This window comes from Rhipicephalus sanguineus, chromosome 7 (genome assembly GCF_013339695.2).
Source record: "Rhipicephalus sanguineus isolate Rsan-2018 chromosome 7, BIME_Rsan_1.4, whole genome shotgun sequence".
NCBI classification, from domain to species: domain Eukaryota; kingdom Metazoa; phylum Arthropoda; class Arachnida; order Ixodida; family Ixodidae; genus Rhipicephalus; species Rhipicephalus sanguineus.
The window spans coordinates 82545872-82560342 of NC_051182.1; the positions used below are offsets into that span (position 1 = coordinate 82545872).

Here is a 14471-nt window from a genome sequence, read left to right on the forward strand (position 1 = left end):
CACGCTAAGAAAAAATGTTATGAACGGCACTTTTTAAGCTGTTGACGTCGGTGGTGGCCGCGATGGATGCGGTAAGGTGTATTCATTTTTTTCTAGACTTCGAAATTTATTCAACATAATAATTGGGCAAGACAGCATACCAACTTTGCATGATGGGTTGAACGTGATGACGCGTAAAAAGATGTTTAAACAAGAACGACTTTTGACAAATGATTATAAGGGTAGACCTCGGCGAACAAGGGCGTGCATTCACGTCGCAAGCCTAGTCTAGTTAACGCAAGTGTTGCTTACGTTGGTGATGCGCTGGCATGAGCATACTCACTTGAGAAAATAAAACAAGCTGCGCGGTTTTAGATGGGTTTGATAGCCGCTAAACCTTTAGCTTATGAGAATCCTAGGTATAGCTCGCGCATTATAAATTTAAGGGAACAAGCGTTTTATAGAATTGTGATTTGACTAGCTAGGGTATGCTAATTTAGAAGGAGCAAGTGTTTCATACAAGTTCAGTTTAACTAATCAAGGTTATGTGATAAAAAAAATGGCTGATCCCTCCGTCATGGAAATCGGTATAACACGAAAGTGAAACGCGTCGTTACAGAAATAGTTAATTGCTTATAGTGCACTGGTATATGAGAGCCTGTACAATATCTGTACACCTTGTACAGTGTCTGTACATTGTATGAGAGCTTGTTCAATGTTGGCATATATAGCACCGCTTGATGTGGATACACCCACGTTGACGGTGGCACATCTGTTTCCCGACGGCTAACGCCCATGATCATGATTTAACCCTCGCGGTAGCTGAAGTTGTCAAGATATACCTGGACACCTCTTGTGGTGAATCCCGCGCAAAGATGGGGTCAACAAGCACATGTGATATTAATATGCACTCCTTCACAGCGTTGTGAAACGCGAAGAGAAACGCGACGAGCGACGTGTCTTCCTTCTAGCCTGCCGTTGATTCTCACAGGGCGAGCGGGGAACGCAGTGAGACAGCCAGGCGAGCGTCGGAGAGCTATTTTTTTTAATATGGATCGATGCTATGAGCGAGGCTTCGGCTAAAGGCACCCCCTGGCGGTCTGCTAAAGCGTTGACGACATTACACTTCTCCTATTGGAAACGCGCCGAATGGGATGGTCGTACCAACGGAGCGTTGCAGGAGCTATTGGTGGAGGCAACGAAGTCTTTTTTTTTTAGCCTAGTTCCACACATGTCGCGGCAGCCTTATGAAGCTGGCACTCATAACATCCATCCATTCATACAAAAGCACTGCGAGAGGACAGTTTGAAATGTAAAAGGTGCGTTCATGTAGCCTCCTTTATGTGTTTGGCGGTAGCTCAGTGGGCTAAACGCCCGCCAGCCATCGTCGCAGACCGAGAGGTCATGGGTTCGACTCTCGTCAACCTATTTTTTGCGGTAGTGTTTTCTTTGCTATCTCATGGCGTTCAATATGCTGACGTATTTCCTTCATGAAAATACGTCATGAGAGTCTTGGTGGACCCCGGCGTAAAACACTTAAGTGTTAAAAATGGGTCTTAAGAAGCCCAGTATGCAGTCAGCGGTGCCAGTAACATAATCAATACGCATTCCCTAAGAAATATCACAATTCATCTGGTTGATAAGGTACTTGTACGAGGGCACAACATCCTGCGATATAAATAAAAGGAAACACATGCTGCTAGTACAATGTCTCTATCGACTTATACACACGCTGTCGCTTTTATAAGCTCATTGACCACAAAACATTTGGGCCACATCGGCTGCCCACTTGATTTATACAAAAAATGGGTGGATCCCACGCTTATGGGGTAGTCGTCATCAAGTGAAACTTTTAGGGATGTTTGCGAAAAAAGCAACAAGAGTATGCAAGTTGAAAAACAAATGTATATACCTTTATGGAAATGACGGAAATTTAAACATAATAACGCATATATTTCCATGTGATATGCCTTCTCTGTCACACTGAAAGCACATTGATCACATTGATGGATACAAAAGCACAGCCCACCTCGTTCTTTTTGTGCTGCGAGTCAGTTCCACCACTCAGAAGACAGCTTTTTTTTTCATTTAGACATTGTCATTAATTTCAGTGTTTTTATACGCAGAATAGAATTAAACTAGCCACCTGCTATTAATGCATGGTCGTGGGGGCATAACGGGTTTAAAACGAAAGTACGTGTCGCCTTCTTATAAAGGCGTTCTTGTTCTTGTGCCTTTGATTTTGCAGAACGTTGAGCAGTGGCGAGCGCGTCGAGAAATAGGAGACTAACGAGAGCCATAGAACGTCTCCATTCCCCTGGCGAACACGTCGTTAATCGCCCCACCGGTGCTTGACTTGTGTAGCAAAGAGTGCGAAGAGGACTGTTAACGAGGCGCACGTCATAGACATCTTCCATGAAAGTCATTAGTCACCGGCTAGCCAGCTTTCGTAGGCCGACGTTCAGATCTCCGTTGAAAACCAAGGGTGTAGACTTGTCCTTGTTGTTGTCGTAGCCAGAGAGCACAGCCCCGGGTGCGTACTGAATCGAACGCGCGAGGACGTCATTAAGTTGCATTTGTGTTGCTGCCTCGCTGATGTGAAGATCGCCCAGCGTAATATGCATGTTCCTCCACTTGACTCGCGCAACGCACGTGTCACCCGCCTGCATCATCAGTAAGGATTCGCAAGGCCTCACAGGCCTGACGGGGAGACAAATGAGAAAGCGTGGTCAGTGTATCGAGTTTATTTTGTTTTCAGTGCCAACTTTGCTTTCCCCCTCACTGCCGGTGCCGCGTAGTATTAGTTTAAGGAGAGGAGAGACACTTGTTTCTTGAACCAATTAGGCAACGTGGAGCAGCGTCTTTGGAGGGAAGTGAAAGAAGGGCGCCATTCTTCTTTCCACCTCAAGGCTAGTGCCTACGCCGCAGCGAATTGACTAAGGGTGGTCCATTATGCCAACGGCCTCCGAAAAGTCAGCCGAAGAGCGAAAGAAAGATTCACTTTCAAAATGTAACTCCACGTGTATTATTGAGCGCGGATGAAAAAGCGTATTGGATCATAGATGATGACATTGGAAATGAATACTTGAACCACTTTCCTATTTTCTATGGCTTACCAGTCGTCACTGTTAAAGCGAACGATTGTTCACCGACAAGTGTGTTGACAATTGATATGCCCCAGATTTTGAGCAAGCTTTATGTAGTCTTATGAACAGCAAATTGAAATAAGGTTTACAAAATGTTCCATGTATACTCATTATGGCTGAATTTACCTTGCAACGATATTCTCGGCTTTGCACCTCGCTTGTATAATTTTATAAAAGCTTAACTAAACCGGACCACTTAGTCAGTTTGAAGCAAATATTTGTTTGATAACTCTGTTTCATAATTACATGTTCACTTTGTTTGATAATTACATGTTCACTGGCTTTTTATTAGAAGAGAAAATGATTCACCAAGTTATAACTCTCAATTGCGCGCCGCCGCTGAGAGGAGGTTACGTTGTGGAGTCTTCGCGTCCTGGTGGCACTTGCCCCATCTGTGACAACTCTCTAGGCGGAACATTACCGTGGACCATATGATGCACCATGCCCACTTTTACGCCCCAATCCACACTTCCTGTGGACTTGTAGAGGCCTACAAATAAGGCATGTCGCCATCTACGTACGATGGGCCTCAGGCCTGGCCGACCAACCGACGTCGACGCTCTATCCATGGACCTTAGCACCGTTCACTATTAGACTTTATACACGAAGCAAATCTGCATGTGCATTTTTGATACCACTAATTACTGCTCACATGGGCAGTGTTTCGAATTAAAAAAAAACAACGTGTCAATTTCATTGTGATGTCTTACTGGTAAACATTCTGTAGCTCAATAAACTTTACGCAGTCCTCGCCACCCGAAGCAGACAATGTGATTCAGTTTCACCATTATCGCACTAACAGGTGCCATTGCAATAAATGACGTCATGGCATCTTCATGGTGAAACCTCCAGGCTTCTTGAGCATCTGTATTTCTTTCTATCAGGTTTTCTGGCTTATTAAGGATGTTGTCGACGGCAGATGTTCTTTCGTTGGCGTCTGTTACTTGTGGTGAAATGAAATTCATATTATGCTTTAACGCGAACAAGGGCTGTGCAATAGCACAATTGAGAGGACTGCATTCGAATGTTTACCGGATAGTTTGTTTGTTTGTTAAACAAGTCGCCGTTTTCCTTTACTGACCACCCCATTGGAATATATATCACATGTGGAATCGTCTCAGTATGTCGCAAGCCCACTGAACGTCACCTTCAGCACTTTAGTCGTAAAAGAAACGTGACGAGCAAATGTGCCATGCGTAACGAATTAACTTACAACCGATCGCCAATCAGCACTTCTTTATTGAAGTCCCATTAGTGCAAGAAAACGGACTAAAAAGGAAGAACGAGGCTTGTTCTATCGTGTTCAATAATTTATTAAGTCGCCGCAGCATTTCAATATCCGCCACCATCTATATATCGGTCCGTTTTATTCGCTCGTATTCGCTGTTTTATATGTCATGCGTTTTCTGCTCCGCAATATGCTGAATAGAAAATCGAGACACCCTAACAAATATTGTATCTTTTCAGATATGCGCATTTTGGACAGCATGATGCCGTACAAAAAGATCGTGGACGATGCGATCAGAAAAACAGTGGGATCCACCAAAGTCGTGCTGGAGGCCGACGGAAAGCTGTGCCGTTACAGGGAGTGCAATTCTGTTAACTTGATGGCTGATTCATTCCTTGATTTCTACGCGAACAGGGACAGCCCTTTTCGAGGAGCCTGGTCCGTAATAAACGCCGCCGTCATCAACGGAGGCATCGCGAGGGACACTATAAGGCAAAATTGTGAGTAAGCCCAGTACCAACCTCTCGAGTTGTCAAAAAATCTAATACCGGAGCAAATAACAATTTCTACCTTTAGTTTCCAGTGTATTCTTACGCCAAAATTGTTGAAGCTGTACTCTAGTATTTTAGCGACTGCCTGGACGTTACGGCGTAGTGTTTTGTCAGAGTGGCCCATCTTTATGCTGACGAGGCGTGCATGCACTTTGAAGCAACACTATTGTCGGATATCAATATTTTCAGTATTGTGTATTGGCTATATACTATTGTCGGATATTGGTATCGCCGAGAAATTCTTACTGTCTTCAGAATCACATATTCAGACCTCTTTCCCAGAAAAAGTTGCCATCAGTCCAGGTGCTTATTTTAGAAATTTAATGCGTGAAAACTTGAACGCAAGTTCAACGAAGAAATTGTGTCTTCATCCCTCTGTTACCTAACACCAATCTCTGTGAACAAAAAAGTCGGTTTCTCCGCAAGGGCGAAGCAATGAATGCGATAGCAAGAAAAGCGGCCCGGGATGAACGCGCTGCTAGGCTGCAGAAATATCTACCACCCGGCAGCAACTACCGTTCGAGAAGAAAGCAGAAGGGCAAGGTTCTGCCTGCGCAAATAGCAGAAGAAGCGAGCGAGCTGCCCGGCGAATTTTAAATGCGCCCGTCGCGCTCCTCGCGCCATCTCGCTGGTAATGAAGAAACACTTTTAAGCGCCTGCCGTCTTTGAGTCCTGCCAGTGGTAGATGAGTGTGTATATAACGCTCGGCGTTAGCTACCCGGAGGATCTGCGCTTTGTGGCGTAGTGGTTAGCGCTACGCGCTGCGGAGCGAGAAGTCACTGTTTCGATTCAGCGCTTCGGAAGCATATTTCTGAATTAATTTTTGTTCGGACTTTTATATATATATATATATATATATATATATATATATATATATATATATATATATATATATATATATATATATATATACGGTACATGAAGACGGCGCCAAACCAGCCGAGACTGTCCATATAATTGCTGTCGCAATAATAAATGTTTAAAATAAATAGTTGACATTGCCTAGAGCAAACGCTATAAGCGAAAGCATATGCTCTTACGAGGCAGTCCTTAAATACTTTGACAGTAATAGACAATTGCAGCCCCCTGTCCTTTTTAAGCTTTCTTCACTTCACGTAGTGTTTCACAGCCTTCGGTATTGTTCCCCCTTACAACAAAAGACGATGCCATAACATGACGCCATCGCTTGGTCACGAAGCTTTTGGCACTATTTGTTTTGTCGCCGACACCGTACCACGAATTATTTGACTCAAGGTCAGGTGTCTTAACAACACTTCGGTTAAAAAGAGCAGCACAAGCTCTTTTGCGGCATGAACAAATGCCAAATACGTTGGCGCTCTGCTTGATTCCATTGCGATTGAAGCACAAGTTCAAGGTATGTTACCGAAAAATTGAGCAATGAATGGTAGTAATTAGATACGTCATATTGCAGTACATAAGGCTGATCACATGAATTTTTGTCGAATGCGCAGTATTTGTGGCATGCGAACACTTTTGCAATTCAACGCCTTCGGAGTGCGGCTGCACGGTGGCATGGAATCCATTGTATCGTACTTCGCAGCGTAACTCAAAAAGTGCTCACTTACCACGGCGCGAAAAACAAGTTAGCGCTGCCTTCGCTTCGATGTTCTTATAAAAGCTTTGTGTTTTCCGCTTAGTTTCTTCACAAGCAACATTTGAGGGGACGCCTGACGATATTGATGTCCGTTTCATTGAACTCCGTGGCTGCGTTCTATCGCTGCCTTATGCTACAGTGGACCCTTTGTGTTTCTCTTATCACTAACAATACGTAGGCTGGTCGCATTACAATATGCACTTTCCCTTCCAGCAAACGTTACTCTGGGAGATCTACTGGGTGCCATGCCGTACGACAGTGATTTGGTCGTGATGAATATGAAAGGAAGTGAACTGTGGAATATGATTGAATACGGTGTGCGTGATTTCGCTTGGTATCCAGACTTGAATGGAAAATTTTTGCAAGTGTCAGGTATGTATTCAAGTAATAACAAAAAAAACAAAAAAAACGGCCGAAACCATTTCGTTATGCATATACCAGTTCAGACATGCAAAGCACAGTTGTGAATATTGATAGCAAAATCGGAAATGGAGTATAAATCAAGTTGTAGAAACCTATTACATACGGAGCAGCGAAACAAAATTCACTATGATGAGAACAATGTCACATGCTTTACGCGAACATTTAGATATTTGTTATCGTAACACGAGAGAACTGAGCAATTTACACAGTGACAGGAACCATGTCCAGCAAACCGATTAATAGAAATAACCGTAAGTGCGTACAATGGGTATATTTATATTCGCCTCTATGTTCGTTGAAATTGTTTTAGAGAGGTCTGTTCACGCGTACTAATTGGGTTTACCAAAGATAGAAAATTATTGAATAAGGGGCATAAATTAATAATATTTATGCAAGGACGTTTGGCACAGCACCCGCTTTGCAAAGCAAACAAGCAGGATCTGAGATCCTTTGGAATAGCTACTTTCTCAAGTGAATGGTTTAAGCTCACCACCGCTATCATTACATAACGGAGTAACACACTGTGTTTTGCGATGGTTGCATTGCGTATTTCACTGTTGGGAATAAATGTTGTCTTGTCGCAATGTCGTCTTGCGACTGGAGTCGCTGTGGAAACGTCGCGGCATAGCCTGATTTAATTTTACCGATGAACAGAGAGTAATACAAAAATTATTTATAGAAATGTAGCGGTATAGTACGAACAAGGGTGCCAATGCAGGCTAGTAGGTATTTCATTGCAGGTTTGGGTGTAGCGCCGCGTAAAAAGTGCTAAGAAATGAGATGACAGAAAAGAAACGCAGTCGCAACTAAGCCTTATTTTTCGTCGATTGAATGTAAAAAGCAACGAACAAAACCACGTGTTACCAATAACACTGCCACATAGTAAACCCAGATAAAACCGCCTACCGCACTAATCGTCAAGATAGTCTAGTTCATATGAAAATAGGTGAAGAGATTGCATGCTGATGCATCTGCTTCCCAACTTGTTTATGACATACGCTTCAAAGAACTCACGCTCTTGTTTTCTTCTATATTCTGTATATATATATATATATATATATATATATATATATATATATATATATATATATATATATATATATATGAATAACACATAACGCATGTTCAAATTTATTGCGACAACTCTACGTCGTAATAAATCTGTGCTGAGAATTTTATAGCCGTTGCATTAATATGACGAGCAATTTAATTCAGTTAGTTCAACAAGTTGCTGCCCCTGAGGCCAGCTCTTAGTGTGTGCACTTTTTTTCGTAGGTGCCCGTGTTGTATATGACTTCCGCCAGCCGAATGGTCAAAGAGTTGTATCACTGAAAATGCTATGCGCCAACTGTAGTATTCCTGTCTATAAGCCAGTTAGAAGGAATATGGTGTACAGCATCGTGACGACTTCTTTTATTACAAACGGAGGCGACGGATTCAAATTCAGTGACAGTGTTACCAAGCATACCGAAGGTAAGATAATATTTTTATCGTCTAATTATAGTATCGATTGAGGCCTTCCCTAGAAGATCAGGCAGCAAGGTGTACATCGCATATATCGCACACAATGCAATTAAAGAGTACAAGTTCGCTTTCCTAGTGGGATTAAAATCTGCATCCTATTTGAGAGCACCTCAGATTCTATAACATATACATAGGGTTATGTGCGTTGGTCTTCGTGGCTGGATTTGTATATACACTTCTAACCAATATAGTAGTCCGCGCGGTGGTGTAGGAGCTTACGGTGATTGACCGATGACCTGAAGGTAACGGATTCGATCCCGGCCACGGCGGTCGCATTTTGATAGAGGCGAAATGTTGGAGGTCCGTGTGCTGTATGATGTCAGTTCAAATTAAAGAACACCACGCAATCAAAATTTCCGGAGCCCTCCACTACGGCGTGCCTCATCATCATATCGTGGTTTTGGCACGTAAATCTCCAGATAGTATTATTATAAAAGACGTAACAACACGAATCACCGAACATACTGGCACTGCTCTAGCTGCCATAGGGGGAATATTGCTATTTGCATTAAAGATAAAGGGATGTGGAACCGGTAGTTGTTTGACGAGGTTCTCTGGTAGTAGGTAGGAAGGAGTCTGTATAGGAAGCACTAACACTGACCACACAGCGCCAGGCGTTGTCTTTCTTCGGTCCATTTCGGTCATTTCTGTCGTAAATACGCAAATAACAAGCGGGAGAAAAGCTAGTTTAAAGCCATTCGGTACTTTTCAACATTCGGAAAGGTACTACACTATGGAGTACATTTGGTGAACTCATGTTTTATTTTCAGGCTCGGGTGCAAAGTTTGAGACGTGTGGCGTGTTCTATTTACTGCATTGCAGGCGCTAAATCCGCTAAATTCATTTCAGGAATATAGGTAGGCCTATGGCGCATATAGGACGGTGACGAAGTGAACGCACAAAGTTGGTGTTTGTTAATTCGATGAGTTGTCGAAACATGTTTGTCAGTTCGTGTCTTCACTTCGTCCCCGTCCATTTTGCAGTATATCTTTTGTCATCAAGTAATGAACCAACTAGCTCAGCAACAACCTCTGTTGACAAATTTCAGTCGATGAAGGATATTAATGAGAACAGACCATGAAAAAAGTCCCCTTCTTTACTTCAGTCGATGAATGCCTCATTTTGTTGAATTCTAACACGACACTGCCTCAGATGATAATTTCGCCGCCGTCAACAAATACTATTTAACACGTGTGAAAACTGGATGTTTTGTTTCAAAGTAATATTTAGGAATAATAATAAGAATACTAATAATTGTTGGGGCTATACGTCCCAAAAAACGCGATATGATTATGAGGAACGCTGTAGTGGAGCGCTCAGGAAGGTTTGAGCATCTGGTGTTCATTAACGCCCACCTAAATGTAAGTACATTGGTCTGAGCCATTTTGCCTCCATCAAAGTGTGGCCGCCGCGGCCAAGATTCAGTCCCCCAACTTTCGGGTGAGCATTCGAACATCGTAACCACTAGATCACCATGTCGCGTTTTTCCACAAGGTGTTCCTCAATAAACAAAGCCAGCTTTGCAGTAAAAGCCATTTCATTACCTTGGACACTAAAGAGGAATACAACTTTTCTCTTGTTAGTTAGCTACTCTTTGATGATACCAAGAACACAACATTTGCCGCCAGAAGACGCTGGGTAATCGAGGAGACGCTAAAAAAGAGAATGCGGAGGGCGACGCCATCTTGAAGTTCCCGCGCCAGTGGCAGTGACGTCGCATAACCTGACGGCTTCTACAAGGATTCACGTTGTTCGTAATTGGTCAAAATGAAGCACATTTTGTTATGAACAAGCCAGAGAATCAACATAGCACGTTTCGTTGAAATTTCATTGAGCCAATATGCCCCTAAGACAAAAACTTCAAAATCCGGGACGTCAGCATCGTAATTTTCAGCGGGAAATTTAAAACTGAAACATCATATTGATTTTCTCGTCTACTAATAAATCTATCCTCGCGCAAGTAATGACACTAGAGTTTTCAAAGTGTGGCTAATAACTATAAACTAATTCATTGCTTCCCTTTAGTGCCCCTTTAAAGACGTTTAAAGGAAAAGGCGTTTATTTCCAAAATTTACTGGACAAGTATGGTGTTTGAGTATTTGATATTCAGTATTTATATACGCTCTCTCCTGTGCGTTAATTCTCCACGGATATTCATTATTATTCTTATTCTTTAGGCGCACCAGATTATCACATCTTGATTTTCCTTCTGAATCATGACATAAGAGCAATTTGAGACATAGACACGCGTATAGGAAGTACCTTCTCAGCGTCATCTCTAGAAGTAGGACCATTGTTAGCAACAGGTTTTAATTATCTCATCTCCAATTCCATTTGATAGCAAGCGAGGTCGACAAATAAGCGAGTTGCTGGCTCACCATCAAAATATGTTTGTGAATCACAGCACAGAAGAACACAAGGCAGAGAAAAACAAACCAATTATTGCATTAGCAACTGCTGTAGTAGATTTTTGGTGCGCAGGAGACATTCAGAACCCCAATTTTTTTAAGCTAAAAATAGGATTGGCATTTATTTACCCAGGTAGCCTTGTTTTTTTTTTGAAGATAAGTGAGCGATGGCAGGTGCATTGGAGACAGTATGCAAAACCTCTCTTTTGGTCGTTTCAATTACTTACCCCTTCGTATCTGTGAATAGTCACGAAGTCAGCTTCGTGCAGTCAGCTTCTTGACTGTTCACACCAAGCCATTGCACATTATACTGCAGCAGCAATTAAACTATGGGTGATCTTTATTTTAGCAATGTTATCTGGTTAGGCAAATCACTTCCCCTAAAACTAACACGGCGGGTTATCAAAGGGAAAATTGGCATGATGGGTTATGAAAGAGAAAATTGGCATCGAGCCGTACTCATCAGAAAGTAAATTCGTAAGGATTCCTTAGAATATAAAGCTTCGGATTTTTCGATGTTAGCTTCACCAGAGCCAAGTTTCCTAGTTTCGTCAACTAGGAGGCTTTACTTTCTGATAAATGTCTATGGATTTTCCTGTAGCTTTGTGCTACGACAGGACATATGACAGTTTTCCCCTTTCACTGTTTCGTCTAGCTGTGGAATACCCATTTTAAAAATTCTCACCAACAAAACCTAATAGTTTTTCCACCCTTGATTGTTAATGTATTCTATCGCAGACTGCTGCATGTATTGCCCACACGTGTCACACAAAGGCCGTCGCCTTTCCGAGATCTTGTTCTGACAACAGCGAATGCACCACTCCTGCGTCCATCCCCTTACCATACCTCAGCCACCGTGACATCCGAAACTTCAGTTTGCATATCACGCAGTCGAAGACACCGAAATGCTTCTAAATTATGAGAAGTTAAGAGAAGCATAACTGTTACGGCATAACAGGACAGGCATTTCAAACGTTGTGGTTTCGGGCATCATCGAGGGCCAATGTGTTTGTTCACTCCATTTAGTTTTTGCCATACTTTCAACACTACTTATAAACATGAGAAATAATGTCACCCGTCCTATAGTTGTCGATTTCATTAGGTTATGTCGCACAAAGAACCGTGCCGCTGGAAAAAATTCCCTTCTTTCGCTCTTTCATTTGTAATACTATATTAGAATGCGTGTTCCATAGATAGGGAAAAAATGGCTGTAACGTGTTTAAAAAAGGCATTTCTAGCCTGGCTAAAGAATATGGTGTCACAGGACGAGCTTTCTCAAATTTGAAGTATTTTTTACCACAAAAGGTACCTGAAAACGACTTCATAATAAGCGTCCCTTTTTTTCTTTCGCAAAGCAAGAATGTTTCGAAAAGTTTCTCATTGCTTAAATGCAAGACAACTGCTTACATGTATCTACATGTATCTACCTGATCTACTGCATTGAGTGTGCCACCTGTAAAAAACAGTACATAGGCGAAACTGGACAACCAATTCATGTAAGACTGAACGGCCACCGCGCAGACACAAAGCACAACTTACCAAAAGCAGTAGCCAGCCACTTCAATCAACAAGACCACAATTTCGATCAAGCCAAACTTTACATTCTACAAACAAACTTCCGGTCACCACGTGAGAGGAAATACATGGAATCGTATTTGATACACAATTTCAATCCCTACACCCATCAGGAATAAATCTAGCTCGTGGTAATTTGGAATCGTTAAAAGCCATAGCATGATTCCTATAATATTAAGAGACATGAAGTACGCTCAGCTTTCAAAAACCTTAACCTATTCGCAAAATAAAATCCCGACCAGCTCCCATAATACACTATCAATATTCTTTTTTAATATCTCTTAACCTTGCATGTAAAAATGTGCACATACGTGTAGATATTATTCTCTTAAGATATTTTCATTTTCTAGTGAATCCGAGCCACGGTTTCCTTCCCCCTTTCCGCGCTCCAAAGGCCGCTTCTGGCCAGCATTGTCACAGCCCTCGCTTTCTCAGGAAGTTCTACGAGTCTTATTCCGATTGTTCCCCCCCGGCCGCCCCTCGTTCCTTTCAACTTTTTTTTTTTCCCCTCTTAGTTGACGGGCGCCCAATTTTTGGAAGCCGCCGACGACACTGGATGCATATGCTAGCCAATTACTTCACCCTCTTAGTTGACGGGCGCCCAATTTTTGGAAGCCACCGACGACACTGGATGCATATGCCAGCCAATTACTTCACCCATTAAGCAGGAGCTTGCTTTTCAGGCAACCCTTTCAATATCACTTAAAGTAGGCAGGCGGCATTTTAAACGTACGCCGCCCGAGTACCTTTTTGTCGTCTGTAGCTGCCTTCCCCACCACCTTCTGCAGCTCCTTGGCGGACATTTAAACGTAAACCGCCCGGTTTCTCTTTTTTTTTTTTCTCCCCGCCTGTAGTTCCCTTCCTCACCACCTTCTGCAGCTCTTTGTGATGGCTGCACTCGTCCTCTCGCTTGGTTGTACCCGCCCCCCCCCTTTTTTTTTCTCTCTCTTCTTTTTTTTCTCTTTCTTTGCAGCTACCTTGAACTCTGACATGGCAGACCCGAACGTGTTTGCAAACTCTCTTGAAATGTGGCAAGGGCTTTACTCCTCTGCTTTCGAGTTTCTCTCTTTCCAGGCATCAATTACCAACAGCAACAGACACGCCGCCGCTGGACATGACGTCATCACTAACCCCATAAAACTAACACGCCAGGGATGACAAGGCGCCTTTGACAAAGATAGGTCCCCTATCGAAACGTCGGCCAGCCTGATCTGAGGCACTTTCTCCTGTTTTGAAATCTATACCGCTTTCTCAGTGTTCTGTGCTAATGTATACTTTTTGCGGCAGTCTTCTGTGGCTGTAGATTTTCAATGTTTTGTGCTGCCTTAGTGTGCTCTGCCTTCCCCGAATCTTTGCATTGTTTTACCAACGGCGAAAAATTCTCAGTATGGATGACGCCGCTACAGAAAATGCCGGCCAACTGGAGGCTAGAAGCGCTGCCGTAAAGCAACACCTGCTTGGTAGCTCGACCAAAGACGTAGATGACGTCATTTAGTTCATTCTATATAAGACATACAAATAGATGTTCACTCTATGCTGTGTGGCAGCATAGAGTGAACATGCTGCGTAGAGCTCACTCTATGCTGCGTGGATGTATTCGATGAACAAATTGTATGATAAAATCACATGCTTTCAACCATGTTACTTGCAGGTGTCAGTGCATTTGATGTATTTTCGAAGTAGTTCACGAAAACATCTCCTGTGAAGACTCCTGAAGACGACAGGGTCATCGTGCTGAACCTTCCGAAAAGACGAAACAATTCACCGTACAAATAAAACTACGGGAATATTACATGCATGTACATTCTTGATAAAGGTGTCGGTACGACGTGCGTCTTACTCTTTGCAGTGTATTTTAGGGCCCTAACACACCACAGGGATAATGCCCTCGGAGCACCATGAACGGAGGACTTTTTAAGTAGCTGGCAAATCTAATGTGTCCCAGGCAAAGATTTGAAAAAAAAGAAGAAAAGAAAATGCACTCAGCAGATGCACATACACGAAATACAGTTTTATTTCGCA

The 14471-nt window shown here is 42.7% G+C and overlaps 1 protein-coding gene across 1 annotated transcript in view; it reads left to right on the forward strand.

Moving 5' to 3' along the window:
* LOC119399569 (5'-nucleotidase) overlaps positions 1-14271 on the forward strand; it is a 61430-nt gene extending 47159 nt beyond the window's left edge. The window contains exons 9-12 of the mRNA XM_037666374.2: positions 4593-4853; positions 6733-6891; positions 8218-8415; positions 14101-14271. Coding sequence (XP_037522302.2) covers positions 4593-4853; positions 6733-6891; positions 8218-8415; positions 14101-14132 — 650 coding nt within the window. The 3' untranslated portion in view covers positions 14133-14271. The remainder of the gene's footprint in view (positions 1-4592; positions 4854-6732; positions 6892-8217; positions 8416-14100) is intronic.
* The last annotated feature ends 200 nt before the right edge of the window (positions 14272-14471 follow it).